A 16,654-nucleotide genomic window follows, 5' to 3' on the forward strand; every position below is an offset into this window, starting at 1 on the left:
TCCTCTTTCACCCTCATCAAGAGGCTCTTTAGTTCCTCCTCACCTTCTGCCATTAGTGGTATCATTTGCATATCTGAGGTTGTTGATATTTCTCCCAGCAATCTTGATTCTAGCTTGTGCTTCATTCAGCCCAGCATTTCGCAGGATGTACTCTGCAGAGAAGCTAAATAAGCAGGGTGACATACAGCTTTGTCATACTCCTTTCCCAATTTTGAACCAGTCCTTGTTCTATGTCCAGTTCTAACTAATGCTTCTTAACTCTCGTACAGGCTTCTCAGGAGACAGGTAAGGTGATCTGGTACTTAAAAAAATAAGGAAGAGAAGATAGGAACAGAGACAAGAAGGAAGGCCAAGAGGTTCTGAGCTCAGATAATTGTGAAGTGGAAGAAGGTAGATTTGCTAAGGGGACATACAAATGGTATTTATATTTATTTACATATATATATACACATATATATATAATTTATTGAGGGAAAATTCACATAATATAAAATTATCCATTTGAAAATGAACAAACCAGTGACATTTAGTACATTCACAATGTTGTGTAACCACCATTTCTATCTAGTTCCAAAACATTTCCATCATTCCACAGTAAAACCGCATACTCGTTAAGCAGTAACTCCCTACGCCTCCCCCCACCACCTCCCCTTGGCAACCACCAATCTGTGTTCTGTTTCCATGGATCTATCTATGCTGAATATTTCATATAAAGGGAATCATACAAAATAGAATGATATAATAATAAGCCTTTGTGTCTGGCTTCTTTGTCTTAGCATAATGTTTTCAAGGTTCGTCCATGTAGGATATATCAGTACTTCATGATTTTTATGACTGGATAAAATTCCATTGTATGTACATAACACTATTTGCTTATCCATTCAACTACTGATAGACATTTGGACTGTTTCCATCTTTTGACTATTGTGAATAGTGCTACTGTGGGCATGCATATGCAAGTACTTGTTTGAACACCAGTGTTCAATTCTTTTGGGTATACCAAGGAATAAAATTGTGGGGCCATATGGTTATTTTATGTTTAACTTTTTGAGGAACTCCTACATTCTTTTGAAACTCTTCCTTAAGGCTATAATATTATAAATAATATTAGATACAAGAAATATTCTAAGTCAGAGTGTCTCAACTTGAGCACTGTTGACATTTGGGGCCAGAGAATTCTTTGTTGTGGAGGCTGACCCATGTACACTAGAATGTTTAGCAGCATTTCTGGCCTCTACGCAATAGAAGACATCAGTAGTATCCCCCCAGTTGTGACAATTAATTATACCTCAAGACATTGACAAATGTCCTCTGGAAGGAAAAAGTGTCATCTCCCCTGCAAACCATCATTTTAGAAGAGTCAGTAAACTTGAAGCAAAATGGCACTAAAGCAGAATACTAAAACAAAACAAGGGCCTCTAAGAAACAGACATTCCTTGTAAGTCTGCATACAGGAAATATTATTATGTAATGATTTTAAGGAGTTTTCAGGTTTACAAATGTGTGACAACCAGAAAAATCTTATCATTCAATATTCATGTAATTTTCATGTATACCATAAACCCAGCTCATCCACAGAACTCCAAGAAATACAGCTTTTTACCTCAGTACACATTACATACCAAATCACATTTAAAGCATACTACATCATATAATTCTTAAGATGGCAACTAGAAGCAAGGTTTGTAAGATATTTTTTGATATGGTAATATTTATTTTGACTCTAGGTTCAAACAGAGCCCATAAGAAATTTCTTATTTGGTTCAGCCAAATAATGGAAAAATGAGTGCAATTTTCATTACTGACATATAGTGAACCAAAATGAAAATTTTATGTTTACTGTTAAAGATCAAGGTGTATGAGTTATAGGAATGACAACTCTGAGTACATAAATACCTTTGCCATCAAACAGCCATCCAGATTAGGACTTTTACGGAAATGAACCAGCTTTAGACACAGACAGCACTGGTGTAGAGATCACAGCAGTTATAAAGCGCAATAGCACTGAATTCTTTATCTTCCCAGGGACCAGAAAAAGAAGGGGGGTTGTAGGTCCCATTCAGAGAAGTACTGAAATGAAAAACCAGAGAGATACACAGTGGGTCAGATAAAAACAATGCAACAAGATGTATCAGTAAGTTCTACCAAGCAGGTGAAAACAAAAACAGAAACCTATTAATGAATCCAATCACAATGACCAAGTAAGTAGGACAGAATTAAGTGTATTTTTTCATTCATGCCCAAGATAGTACTAGCAAGAAACCCTATGCAATGTGTTTGCTTCTGTGCCCAATTCCAATTCCTAACCATAGTCCTTTCCAAACATCACTGAAGCAAAATTTATGCTTTGTAATGTGATTTAGAATTGAATTTATTCAAAAAAGTGAGATGATATTCCAAACCACTTCCCTCTTAAGAAAGGAAAACACTGGGAAGGTAATGTATACACCACTATATTTAAAATGCATAACCAACAAAAACCTATTGTATAGCACATGGAACTCTGCTCAAAGTTATGTGCCAGTCTGGATGGGAGGAGGGTTTGGAGGAGAATGGATACATGTTACATGTATGACTGAGTCCTTTCCCTGTTCACCTGAAACTGCCACAATACTGTTAATAGGCTATACTCCAATACAAAATAAAAAGTTTAAAGTTTGGAAAAAAAGAAAACAGCTCAGGCTTGGTTGTATATGTATGTGTGTTTCAGCTTTACTGAGGTATAATTAACAAATAAAGTTGTAATATACAGAAAGTATACAGTGTGATGAGTTGACATATGCATATATTGTGAAAGGATTCCCAACAATGAGTTAATTAACACATCCATCACCTCACATATTTACTTTTGTGTGTGAGTGATGAGAACACAACTTCTACTCTCTTAGCAAATTTCAATTATATGATACAGTATTATTAACTATAGTCACCATGAGATACATTAAATTCTCAGATCTATTCATTTTATATCTGAAAGTTTGTACTATTATACCAGCTTCTCCCTCTCCCCCCAGCCACTAGGCACAGGCAACCACCATTCTGTACGTGCAATTTTTATTTCTTTTTTTTTAGATTTCACATATGAGTGAGACCATGCAGTATTTGCCTTTTTCTGGCTTAATTCGCTTAGTGTAACTGTTCATTCACATTGTTGCAAATACCAGGAGTTCCTTCTTTTTTAAGGATGGTAACATTCCACTGTGTACTTCTACAACATTTTACTTATCCATCCATCTGTTACTGGACACACAGGTCATTTCAATACCATGGCGACAACAGGAACCATAATAATGCTGCAATGAACATGGGAGTACAGATAATGGCTTTGCTTCCTTTGGATATATATCCAGAAATGAGATTTCTGGATAATATGGTAGAGTTCTATTTTTAGTTTCTTCAGGAACCTCCAAGCAACTGTACCATTTTATGATTCCACAAACTGTGTAAAAGGGTTTCCTTTTCTCCACATCCTTGCCAGCATTTGTTGTCATTTGTCTTTTTTATGACAGCCACCCTAATAGGTGTAAGGTGATACCTCATTTTGGTTTTTATTTGTATTTCCTTGCTAGTTGGTGATATCAAGCACCTTTTCATGTACCTGCTGGCCACTGACCATTTGGGTGACTTTTTTGGAAAAATGTCTATTCAATTCCTCTGCTCATTTTTAAATTGGATTATTTGGGGGTGGTTGCTATCAATCTATATAAGTTCCTTGTATATTTTGTATATTAATTCCTTACTGGATATGTGTTTTGCAAATATTTTCTCCCATTTTGTTAGTTGACTTTTCTTTATTATTATTATTATTATTATTATTATTTGCTGTGCAGATGCTTTTTAGTTTGATGAAGTCCCAGGCTCTTTTTTGTTTTTGTTGCTTTTGCTTTTGGTTTCAAATCCAAAAAAAAAAAAAAACATTACTAACAAAAACAGAAGTACAGATCAATGGAACAGGATAGAAAGCTCCAGAAATAAATCCACACACCTATGGTCACCTTATCTTTGGCAAAGGAGGCAAGAAAATACAATGGAGAAAAGACAGCCTCTTCAATAAGTGGTGCTGGCAAAACTGGACAGCTATGTATAAAAGGATGAAATTAGAACATTTCCTAACACCATTCTCAAAAATAAACTCAAAATGGATCAAAGACCTAAATGTAAGGCCAGATACTATAAAACTCTTACAGAAAACATAGGTAGAACACTCTTTGACATAAATCACTGCAAGATACTTTTTGACCCACCTCCTAGAATAACGAAAATAAAAACAGAAGTAAATGTGAAATAATTAAACTTAAAAGTTTTGCACAGCAAAGGAAAACTATAAACAAGATGAAAAGACAACCCTCAGAGAAATATTTGCAAATGAAACAAATGACAAAGGATTAATCTCCAAAATATACACGTAGCTCATACAGCTCAATATCAAACTAACAAACCCAATCAAAAAATGGATGAAAGATCTAAAGAGACATTTCTCCAAAGAAGATATACAAATGGGCAACAAACACATGAAGAGATGCTCAACATCACTAATTATTAGAGAAATACAAATCAAAACCACAGCAAGTTAACCCCTCAAACTAGTCAGAATGGCCATCATCAAAAAATCTATAAACAATAAATGCTGAAGAGTGTGTGGAGAAAAGGAAACCCTCATGCACTGTTGGTGGGAACATAAACTGATACAGCCACTAAGGAGAACATGCAGAGGTTCCTTAAAAAAATTAAAAATAGAACTACCATATGACCCAACAATCCCACTACTAGGCATATACCCTGAGAAAATCATTAATTCAAAAAGATACATGTACCCCACTGCTCATTGCAGCACTATTTACAAAAGCCAGGGCATGGAAGCAATCTAGATGTCCATCGACAGAAGATGGGATACATATATACAATGGAATATTGCTGCTGTTGTTCTGGTTGCTAAGTCACGTCTGACTCTCTTGAGAGCCCGTGGAAAGATTGAACCAGTGTCGCCTGTGGCTCTTGCATTGGCCCACAGATTCTTTACCACACAGAGCCACCAAGGAAGCTCCCAGTGGAATATTACTCGGGCAGAAAAAGGAACAAAATTGGGTCATTTGCAGTTACACAGATGAACCTAGAGTCTGTCATGCTGAGTGAAATCAGTCAGAAAAACAAATATCACATATTAATCTAGAAAATGATACTGATAAACATATTTGCAGGGCAGGAATACAGACAGAGACATAGAGAACGGACTTGTGGACAGAGCAGGGAAAGCGGAGGGTGGGACTGACTGAGAGAGCAGCACTGACGCATCTACACTATACACATACATGTGAGAGAGCTAGTGGGAGGCTGCTGTGTAGCACAGGGAACGCAGATCAGTGCTCTGCAATGACCTAGTGGGGTGGGATGGGGTCGGGGCGGGAGGGAGACTGAAGATGGAGGAAATACAGGTAAGTAATGACCTAGCGGGGTGGGATGGGGTCGGGTCGGGAGGGAGACTGAAGATGGAGGAAATACAGGTATCTAATGACCTAGCGCGGTGGGATGGGGGCGGGGCGGGAGGGAGATTGAAGATGGAGGAAATACAGGTATGTAATGACCTAGCGGGGTGGGATGGGGGCGGGGCGGGAGGGAGATTGAAGATGGAGGAAATACATGTATACATAGAGATGATTCACTCTGCTGTACAGCAGACTAACACAGCACTGTAAAGCAAGCATATATACTACAACTTTAAAATTTTAATTAAAAAAAAATCATTACTAAGACCAATGTCCAGGGCTGTCTATGTTTTCTGCAAGGATTTTCAAGGTTTCAGGTCTTATGTTCAAGTCTTTAATCAATTTTGAGTCGACTTCTATATACGATATAAGACAGGAGTTCAGTTTCATTCTCCTACACGGGTAAACATGAAAGGGTAGGGAGGTAGGCAGAGTGGAGCCTTAAACACTGGGGTCACAGATGTGCAGTCTAAACCCTTCACTGCTTAGGGGGAAGCTTAGAGTTGGGAGTTCCTTTCCATTACATGGTGCTCTGCCAGGGGTGCAGGTTATGATGAGAGTATGTCTTGGCCTTTCCTACCCAGTTCAGTGCACGTATTTTCTCAGTCATAGGAGTCATTCAGCTAGTTTCTTGATTTTTCTTGGAATTATTCCATATGTAGCTGTACACTTGGTGCATATATAGGAAAAGGGAAATTCAAGACTCCTTTGTTGTCATCTTGGTCTGGAGTCGACCAAATATTTACTATGAATGAACTGAACAAAAACATTCTCTTTCAGATTCTAGATACTAATGATGCTCAGTAAGTGACTTTAGGCAAAAAGTCAGTTGCATTTCTGAGGGCAGAAATGAGCAGGAAAGAGTATTCTATTAATCCTTTAGTGAGGTTCAGTGATGTACTCATCATTAAACAAAAATTAGCAATTTTCACCTTATTCATGTACTTCAGATTATGCCTACAATGATATCTACTGAACTGCCACAAGAACAGAGGAATCATAAGTATGACAGACCAGTGATCTATCTAGATTATGATTCATCTTTATCAGTGCAACAAAAAGATTATTTTTTCAGAAGATATTGGTTGCCTTCTCTGGTGAAAACCTCCAAACCCAGGAGGGTAATATCTGTTCACCTGGCATAGTTACCTGTTAAGGAGCTAGTACCCAAGCCTCTACTTGTATAGTGAACATATGTAAGATCACATACTTAATGATGACTTCCAAATCTATCTCCAGTTCTTACTTCTCTCCTGATTTCTAGGCCTAAGTCGCTTCACATGACGTTTCCACAGGTACTTATAAGTCAACATATTTACCTGCATTAAGCCATAATCTCTCCCCTTTCTTCCTATTCCCAGAATCAATCCCCTTCTTGTCAGTTAATAAGTGGCAGCCCTTAGATCTACTTGCCTGAGCCAGAAAGGGTACAGACATTTGAGACTCCTTTCTCTTCCTTACCCTTTTCTTCCCTTTGATAAACAACCCTATTGATTCTCCTCAGTCTAATGCATCTTCATCCTCATAACTACTTAGTATCAGTTCTCATCATCTCCTACTTGAGAGTATTACAGCAATGTGTTTATTGGTCTCCCCGACATCCAAATAGCTACCCAACATGATCTTTTGAAAAAACATCTCAGCATGAAAAACATCTCAGACTTACAGAATTCTGTAAGTCCAAATCTAAATTTCTTAGCACTTCATAGAAGGCCTTATAAGATCTTTTAGCCTCATCTTCCAGAACTCTCTTTATTCACCCATGTATCAGTATAGGTATATACACCTTTTGCTTTTGCAGAACCAAACATTCTAGTTCCTCAGTTCTTTCCTTTCTGGGTCCTGTAACTAGTTCTTTTAGCTTATGATATACTCCCTTTAGTTTTCAACTGACTTCTTTTGGTATTTTTTCTTTGTCTTAGATTTTCTATCATTTGAAAATGATATGTTTAAGTATAGTTCTCTTGGCATTTATCCTGCTTGATGTTCTCTGAGCTTCCCAGATCTGTGATTTGGTGCTTAACATTAATTTGGGGAAATTCTCAGTCATAACTGTTTCAAACATTTCTTCTTCTCCTTTTGGTATTCATATTACATGTGTGCTACATCTTTTGAAGTTGTCCTATAATCCTTGAATGTTCTATTTTAGTTTTTTTTCCAGTCTTTGTTCTCTTTGCTTTTCAGTTTTGAAGATTTTTGCTGATATATCTTCAAGCTAGAAGTGCTTTTCTCAGATGTGCTTAGTCTACTAATAAGCTATTCAAAGGCATTCTTCACTTATGTTACAGTGTTTTTGATCTGCAGCATTTCCTTTTGGTTCTTTCTTAGGATTCCTGTATCTCTGTACTTCTATTGCTCATCTGTTCTTGCACGCTGCCTACTTTATCCATTAGAGCCCTCAGTGTAGCAATCATTGTTGTTTAGTCACTAAGTCATGTCCAACTCTTTTGTGACCCCACGGACTGTCGCCCTCCAGGCTCCTCTCTCCATGGAATTTCCCAGGCAAGAACACTGGAGTAGGCTGGCATTTCCTTCTCCAGGGATCTTCCCAATCCAGGGTTGGAACCCGTGTCTCCTACACTTTATCACTGAGTCACTAGGGAAGGTCCATGTTAATCATAGCTGTTTAAAATTCCCACTCTGATAATTTGTAAATCTCTGCCATGTCTGGTTTTGATGCTTGCTCTGTCTCCTCAAATTGTGTTTTTTGCCTTTTAGTGTGTTTCGTAATTTCTTCTTGATAACTAGACATGACACCCATAAAAGGAACAGCTGTAAATAGACCTTAGCAATGTGGTGGTGAGATGTTGGGGAGGGGAGGCATGCTATTGTCCTGTGGTTAGGTCTCAGCCTTTTAGTTAGCCTGTGCCTCTGAACTCTGAACTTCACAAGTGTTTCTCAGTCTTTCTTCCCTCCTTGAATGGGACAGGATGGCTAGAGTGGGCTGAAGTTGGGTATCTCTTCTTCTAGGTCAGGTGGACTCTGATAATACCCCAAGTGGTTAGGCTTTGGTTAATTCGTTTTTCCTAAAGGCAGGTCTTGTTTTAAAAAACAGAGTGCTTTGGTGTATTTCAAAATAGTTCCTTTTCCCCTCCACCTGCCAGAAGCATGAGGGGGGTTTTGTCTGATATTTACTATGAGATCCTAGCCTAGTTCCAAGAGGTAAAACTTCCAAAAGTGTGGGGTTTCCCCCTGATAAGTGGGTCCCCTCAGAGTTTTTGACACTCAGACTTGTCCACTCTGAGGCTTCAGCAACCGCAGTTTCAGGTTTTCCTGCCCCTGCACAGGTTTCTGTAGCTCCAGTAAACCATGACTCCCTGTGTTTGCCTGTCGCTCCAGTCTTGGGGTCAGCAGTTTGCCTTGTGTTTCTTACAGATCCAAGAAGAGTTATTGATTTTTCAGACTATCCAGCTTTTTTTCACTTTCATCTTAAGATGGACTGGTGACCTCTGAATTCCTTACACACAGAACCAGAAAACTATTCTAATATCCCAGTAATTGGTAAACAAGTTCATTTTTACATGCCTGAATGTACCTGAATGCATCATGATTTTATCAATTGAACTTTATCTCTCTCAGTCTTCACTTCTGTCTGAAGAAGCTCTTAAGTTTTGGGCCACTCAGGACCATTGTCAACCTTGACCTACAACCTATCTATACTCAAATCACAATAAATATTTCACTTCTGATCAGGGAAACCATCCTCCCTTACTTCTTCTGCTACCCCTCCACTTTTCAGTACCCCATCAATACAGGGTATTGTCATTTGTAAAACTGATGATTTGTCCATGCTAGAGCTAACAGTGAGTATGTATCTAATAATAGAAAAGAAGAGAGATCTAGACCACCACAGATACCTATCCCCCTTCTTATATGTTCTCTTCAGTATCCATGTGATTACCCTCAAGATCTTACTTTTCTCCAATCCCAGAAATTCCTGAATGAAAGAGAGCATAAAAGAGCAGGGATCCAGTGCTCACTCACCTCTGAAAGAGTTCTCTGCAGCACACGTAGGTCTCATAGGTTCGGTTGGTGAAACTCATGTTTAGGAAGGAGACACAGTCAGTTTCTGCTCCCCTGGGGACATAGAGGATTCCTGGATAAAGGAGACAGAGATGCTAAGGGGAAGATTTTACACATGTTCCTTAAGGCTCTTAATTCTCTGAGTATAAATTGAGAACACTGTAGATTTGGAGCCTTTTCCATGCATATGTGAGACAGATGGTTAAATCAGTTATTCTGAGACAGCTGGGACACTTACCTGCCACACAGGCACTGATAAGGGATACACAGGCCCCTGTGAAGAGGGCACTGACCACAACCTTGGACAAGTCACTCTTTCGGTGGGGTACCATTGATGCTGCAGACAACAAAACAAAACAATTCAATTTCTTCCCTGCCAGGCAACCGGGTATACCCATGAAACCCGATTAAAAGAATGCTGAGTATAAAAACACAGCAGATGAATCACATTCTTACTGCCAACCACCAGATGCTTGCCAGTGGTGTGCTTAGAAGTATATGTATTCATAGGTCACTAACTTAGACACTCCCCAGGTCAAGGATGGTGTGTCTGACTCTAACTTTGGTGGTTCTGTGAACATTCCTAAGATGTATCTGAACCAAGAAAAGCTCTGCATTGCTTCAGACAGTGCAAATGCCTTGGATGTTCACTAGTTGAAATTGGCATGCTTAGGGTGGACAGAATTAGACAGACTATTTTGAGCCAGAGAGATGAGACCGGCAAAATTCATCTAAGCCTTAGTCATGTGGTGCGCATTCCACCTCTAGATGGCAATCTCACAATCAGGTGGTAATCGGATATCAGATTAGAAGACAGACAACTGTGTGACAGAAGGGGAAAAGAAACTGAAAGGAAACTGTTTCACCTTTAAATTGTTTGATCAGCTACCAAGTAAATCAACTTAATGATTCTAGCCCAGAACATGACTGCAATAAAAAATGAACATACTAAGCTGTATTTTTCTAATTTGTTGTTCTTTAGTCCCTCAGTCATGTCTGACTTTTTGCAACCCCATGGACTGCAGCACGCCAGGCTTCCCTGTCCTTCACCAACTCCCAGAGCTTGCTCATACTAAGTCAGTGATACCATCCAACCATCCTGTCTTCTGTCATCCCCTTCTCCTCCCGCCCTCAACCTTTCCCAGCATCAGGGTTTTTTCCAATGAGTCGGCTCCTCACATCAGGTGGCCAAAGTATTGGAGCTTCAGCTTCAACATCAGTCCTTTCAAATGAATATTCAGGACTGATTTCCTTTAGGATTGACTAGTTGGATCTCCTTGCAGTCCAAGGGACTCTCAAGAATCTTCTTGAACACCACAGCTCAAAAGCATAAATTCTTCGGCTCTCAGCTTTCTTTATGGTCCAACTCTCACATCCATACTTGACTACTGGAAAGACCATAGCTTTGACTAGACGAAACTTTGTCGGCAAGGCAAGGTCTCTGCTTTTTAATACACTGTCTAGGTTTGTCATAGTTTTTCTTCCAAGGAACAAGAATCTTTTAATTTCATGGCTTCAGTCACCATCTGCAGTGATTTTGGAGCCCAAGGATCTTCCAAACTCTTGGAATCCACTCGTTCTCTTTGCCCTGCCTTCAAGGACAGCTCCACTTTCTTCATATTATTTCCTCCAACCATCGCCATTTAGCAATATTCTCAGCAATCTAAATGTAACCTGTGTATGCTTAAAATAGTCATTCCTCCCACACCTGGTGACTTATAGCTTTAATTCCAACACTTCACAACACTTGCTCTATCTATCTACCTTATATGTCTCTGTTTTTATTTATTCTATGATTCCTTGTGCAACGCCTGCTTCTATGAAGTCAACTGGTGAGCAGTATAATTTCGGAAAGTACCTTCACCACTGAACAAAAAAACAAAATATTTTTACTTATTTATGTACTATGTCCATTTAATGACAAAATAAAAAATAATACCATTATAGTGTTCCTCATAGGAAAAAGAAAAATAAAATTGGTTTTTTGGGCCTCCAACCAGAAGGAAAAAAAAAAATAACAGAAGTTAAGATTCTAAACCCAGCCTTGGGAAGGGGGATCAGGATGGGGAACACATGTAAATCCATGGCTGATTCATGTCAATGTATGGCCAAAACCACCACAATATTGTAAAGTAATTAGCCTCCAACTAATAAAAATAAATGGAAAAAATAAATAAATAAAATAAAATAAACCCAGCCTTGGCTCCACGCATAGCCAGGTAGCATGATTAGCATGATCAGCCAGGTACCTGAACTCCAAATTAACTGCCAACAGAGAGGACCATTTCACATCAGCTTATCTATCTGGGCTCAACTTGTACTGAAGCACCAGGGCTGCCTACTATAGATGCTGGGACCTGGCTGGCATATTGGGTAACTAGGAAAAAGAATTAACTCACTCAAGCCTCCCAGTGTGATTCCTATGGAACTAAGATTGGCAAATCCACAGAGTGAAAACGTTGTAATGATTTCAGCTCTCACCTAGGGAAAACAAAAATAAATAAACTCAGTCCCATGTGTGCAGTTGTATAATCATGATAGAAGTTCCAGAGTACTTAGAACCCCCAATCTTGTCCATACCACTCTAAGCAATGTGGAAAGTATGCTCAGAAAATAACCGCTCCCTGAGTTATTACAGGAATAATGACAAGAAAACCACCCTGGTTTCTTCTCCAGTGTTCTTCTTGTCAAAGCCTTCAGAGCCTATGAACTCTATGAAAGAAGCTAGGTCAGTGTGGAGGAGGGGGTAGATCTCAGGGCAGCTCAGGCACAGAAGCTAAGCACACTGTTACTCTTGCTTTGGGTCAAACTCTGCTTTGACCCTGACTCTTCCCAGGGTCATGCCTGGGACCCTGGAGAGGGATCTGTGTGTGTGAAATAAACTTTTGCGTAATACTTTGTGTCTGTCCACAGACTGTTTATGCTTTTCCAGGCTGGCACTTACAGAAATCCACTGCTTCTTGCCTTTGATCCACTCCTCCACTCCAGAGAGACGCTTGTTTTTGTACTGAGACAGTTGCTGAAAGGCCACAAACTCGTTCGTGAAGAATTTCATCCCCACCATCTCAGCCACCATTGGACAGTCTGCCCACTCGACACCCATCATGAAAACCATGGGCCTTAAGACATAGGAGCAGATGACCTGGGTGAGAGAAAGAGATATCTCACATCAGGAGCCCAAGACTTCTCTGGAACCTTGACTCAGTCTCCTAACCCCTTCTCCCCACCATGCTCCCTTAGCTCACTGTTGGTCAGAAGACATGTGTAATTCAAGGACATCTTAAAAACACACCCTAGAAGGACCGCCCAGGTAAATGGAATCCATTACCTGAAAAGTGAGTCCCTGTATGTCTACCATTTCCCCTAGCCAGGAGAGGGCAGCATTGATGAAGGCCAACACGGCCAAAAAGGCAATCAGGTTGGCTGCTACGTTAGTAGCAAGGCCTACGGCATCTGTGGCTCCATTGCTGGCAGCTTCCAGGACATTCTTCTCCTTCCTGTGGTTATTGGGCATAAGGGAAGAACACGGTGTCTACAGTAATCTCAGCCCCTCAGAAAAGAGATGTCCCAGTGCTCCAGGAGTGCGGGAGTGCAACAGGAGAGTGCAAGAACTGTTTAAGAGGTGATGGGGGTTCCTAATGACCCTTTCTGTGGAAATTACTAATTTTCAGTGTCAAACTCAATCACCATGAAATTGTACTGACACAAAGAACAGAGGAAAATGGCATGCAGAAGGCAGAGGAAACGGGAGGGTTAAACAAAACAAAAAAAATCAACATGATTAGCTAGAGGCAGAGGTAGACACAAGGAGATACGGAATCATATTATTCCCTCTCCGGGAGACTTGGAGCCTTGAACCACAGCACCACTCTTGATATTGCATGTGACCCCACCATCTCCCAAATTATATGCTTCATTGAACTCACCCACGGGGCAATTTTACCCCCGCTTTATTCTTGAACTTGGACTCCTCCACTTCCGGATATACCAGCTTTGACAAAGCAAGAGCAGAAGGGGCAGCCATCACAGAGGCAGAAATCAAGGATGATGCATCAATCTGTAAGGCCAGACTTAGGAGTCAGCATCTATAGAACCCAGAGTTGGGCTCACCCAGGAGTGATCAAACAGACTATGCTTACCCCAAAGGATATGAAGGCTCCCAACACAGTGCCTGAAATGGTGGCAAACCCTCCAGTCATCACTGCATGGATTTCAGAGAGCGTCATGTCTGCAAGGTATGGACGGATGAGCAGAGGTGCCTCCGTCTAAAAACAAGAAGGAGAGAGTCAGGTTCAAGAGGGGTGCAGTTTCCCACCCCAGAGTGCCCATCCCAGCCCTGGGCACACATCCCTCCAGTGTGGGTGCCCTTCAAACCCTCAGTTCCTCTATTAGGCTCTCCCAGGGTCTGGCTCACTCCCTCTGGCACCTAATTACATCCTACTGGCACTGTTCTATGTGTTTTCATATGTGTTTGTCTCATCTATTTAAAAATTAGAATTCTATAGATGAGAAATGGTATATTTCTTTTGTAGGTTCTCAGTCTAAAACTGTATACTTAATGGATAACTTTATGGAGTACAGTGTACTTACTAATATAACTATTAACTGCTTAAAAAGTATTCATTAAATGAACTGCTACATGATTGAAGGCCAACTTTGATGAAACAATCAAAAGAAACAATGTTTGTGAAAATGGTATGAAATTATGAAGGCCCAACTATGCAAACTATATCCAGTATTGTAAAATAGGTAATATTTACGACTTAAAGAGTGACAACTATGTGCCTAGTGCTATAGGAGATGATAGGGACATTTTATGAATAAGGCAAAGTTCCTACTCTTAGGACTTCATAGTCTAGTAGAGGAAACTAAATTGGTTATGGAGAATTTCAGCAAAATGTTGCATGCTATGGTAGAAGTATATGGAAGAACTCTGAGACCATTTCAAACACAGCTAATCAGCCTAGGACCTTAGGAGAGAAAGACTTCAATGTTAATTCCTTGTCAGTTTGACAAGCCATTTACCCTAGCGTTAAGCTGATCAGTCAGTAGTATATACTGAACACCTACTCCATATAGACAAATGTATCAAACAAGTATTATGGGGAAGAGCTTTGGTGTTGGCCCTGAGCAAGGCTCCTTAGAGACCCTGGAAAACAAAGGTCACTGGAAGAAACCAGAATGTGGAGGAAACACCTTTCACAGTCCCTGAAGGGGGATGATTTAGACCAGGACATTTCCCTAAATTCCTGTGGAAGAAGTCAGATCTGTGATTAAGTATGTCCCCATTACATGCATCACATAAGTATTATTAGAGATGAAGGGCGAAAGCAATGAGTTGCATTCCCTTTGAGCTTCTGAATTTTGTTTCATCAGAATGAGTGGTTGCCCATACAGTCTTCATTTATTTGACTTTTCAAAAGGAAAGCATGCATTTCTCAGTCTGTTGTCTGCCATACTTTCTGTTCCCCAGAGAAAAGATTCAGAAGTCCTCAGGATGCTTACCATACCCACAAAGATGTTTCCTGCCACAGCCAGGGTCTCTGTGGCAGTGGTGCCCATGGTGATTTGCAAAAACCAGGCAATCTAAAGGGATGCAAATACCCAAAACATTAATATTAGCAGAAATTTCAGAGTGTATCCAGCAAAATCCCTCCTCTGTTAACGTTGGTAATGAAATTAAGGCCTAGAGAAGAAGAGTGACAAGGCCAAGACCACAAAGCAAGTTACAAACAGATCCTGGACCAGAACTCAGGGCTCTTTGCTTCCAGAAGAAATAAAACTCAGTATGAAATGGTAGCTCAGCCCACTTTTTCTCCCTGCTGTGCCCTTCAGCCTACCCAGGGCCTGGTTCTGACCGTCTGATATCAGGCACACTTGAAAGAGTGTGCTTTTCACATTGGTTCTAATGATCAAGATATGAAATATAAGCCTTCTTTTTCAAAGTAAGTATCATCTTCATGCCTCTTGACAGATCACATAATAAAAGCCCACCTCCTGACTGTGTAGCAGAATGACTCACCTTCTGAACAACCCACTGCACAAGCCCCAGGTAGTAAAGGATGGACATCACACATCCAAAGAAAAGGATGATGGGTAAGGCCTATAATGAAAATGATGGGGCAGGCAGTGAGATCCTACAATGAACATGCCATAAGCAAACTGTGTTTCAGGCATGTAAGATAACTTGCCACCAACCCAAGGGCAGCTGATACAGTATAGATACTCAGTGTATATTTAAACACAAGCTAGTTTAGGAATACATTTTAAGTGTATTGCAAATCTATTATGCCATCAATACTAAGCCACAAGATGTTTTCTGAACCTTCCTCTCCCACCCCTATTTCATTCCAACTTCAGTATGGCACTGAACAAAGGGCAAGAGATTGACGCTGCTTCCTATATGGATGGGATCAAATCCGATTCTTAGGATCACTGGTATACAGACTATCTGATTTCTTGGACACACATCTTCATCATCTGTTTTATCCCTCTTCCCACCCACCACCCACCACCCTCTTTCTTGCTCATGAAACAGACATGACCTGAAAAGCGAAGACATCTTTGACCAGAACATCCCCAAAAACAAAACTGGAGCCAGCCACTGTATAGCTGAGGAAAATCTGAAAGAAAAAGGAGAGAGAGATAATAAGGGTGAAGTCACAAAAGACACAAGGAAGATAAGATCAGCCTCATGTATGACTAGGACCTACTGCTGCTACTGAAGTTGGCCTCCCTTTGACAGCATGGGAAGCTCCCTGTGAGCTACTCAGTGAAGGACAGAGGACTCAGCAGGTCAGTTCTCTTCATTCCTATGCTTAGCTGTACCCCCGTGTACTCTCGCCTTTCCTACCAGATCTCCCACCACCATCAAGACACAGTATGATCTCATGCTTTCCCCCAATATCCTTTCTCGAGGGTTTGCAAAGAAAAATGCCCTCACATTCGATTTCTCATACCTGAACCTGTTCTCCCAGCCACCGAAATGCATTAAATCCAGGGTCAGTTCTGATGACCAAGATCCCAAAGACAAACTGAAGACCTAGGCCCCAAAGCACTGCCCTCCAGGACACCTGGGACCAAAAAGAACATTATTCCAATGTGAGTTCTAAATCAGACTTGTTAATTACTTGGTTGGTGTTTTAAAC

The 16,654-nt window shown here is 40.3% G+C and overlaps 1 protein-coding gene across 2 annotated transcripts in view; it reads right to left on the minus strand.

The window, feature by feature from the left end:
- Positions 1-425: 425 nt before the first annotated feature.
- The window catches only part of SLC28A2 (solute carrier family 28 member 2), a 56,839-nt gene continuing 40,610 nt past the window's right edge, over positions 426-16,654 (minus strand). For both annotated transcript variants that reach the window (XM_065941467.1, XM_065941468.1), the window contains 12 exons: positions 16,466-16,579; positions 16,052-16,129; positions 15,529-15,609; positions 15,012-15,092; positions 13,646-13,771; positions 13,433-13,563; positions 12,835-13,003; positions 12,451-12,648; positions 11,906-11,987; positions 9,745-9,843; positions 9,468-9,579; positions 426-2,070 (listed from right to left, as the gene is read on the minus strand). In XM_065941467.1, coding sequence (XP_065797539.1) covers positions 1,950-2,070; positions 9,468-9,579; positions 9,745-9,843; positions 11,906-11,987; positions 12,451-12,648; positions 12,835-13,003; positions 13,433-13,563; positions 13,646-13,771; positions 15,012-15,092; positions 15,529-15,609; positions 16,052-16,129; positions 16,466-16,579 — 1,392 coding nt within the window. In that variant the 3' untranslated portion in view covers positions 426-1,949. The remainder of the gene's footprint in view (positions 2,071-9,467; positions 9,580-9,744; positions 9,844-11,905; positions 11,988-12,450; positions 12,649-12,834; positions 13,004-13,432; positions 13,564-13,645; positions 13,772-15,011; positions 15,093-15,528; positions 15,610-16,051; positions 16,130-16,465; positions 16,580-16,654) is intronic.

Source organism: Muntiacus reevesi, chromosome 7 (genome assembly GCF_963930625.1).
Source record: "Muntiacus reevesi chromosome 7, mMunRee1.1, whole genome shotgun sequence".
In the NCBI taxonomy this organism is placed as follows: domain Eukaryota; kingdom Metazoa; phylum Chordata; class Mammalia; order Artiodactyla; family Cervidae; genus Muntiacus; species Muntiacus reevesi.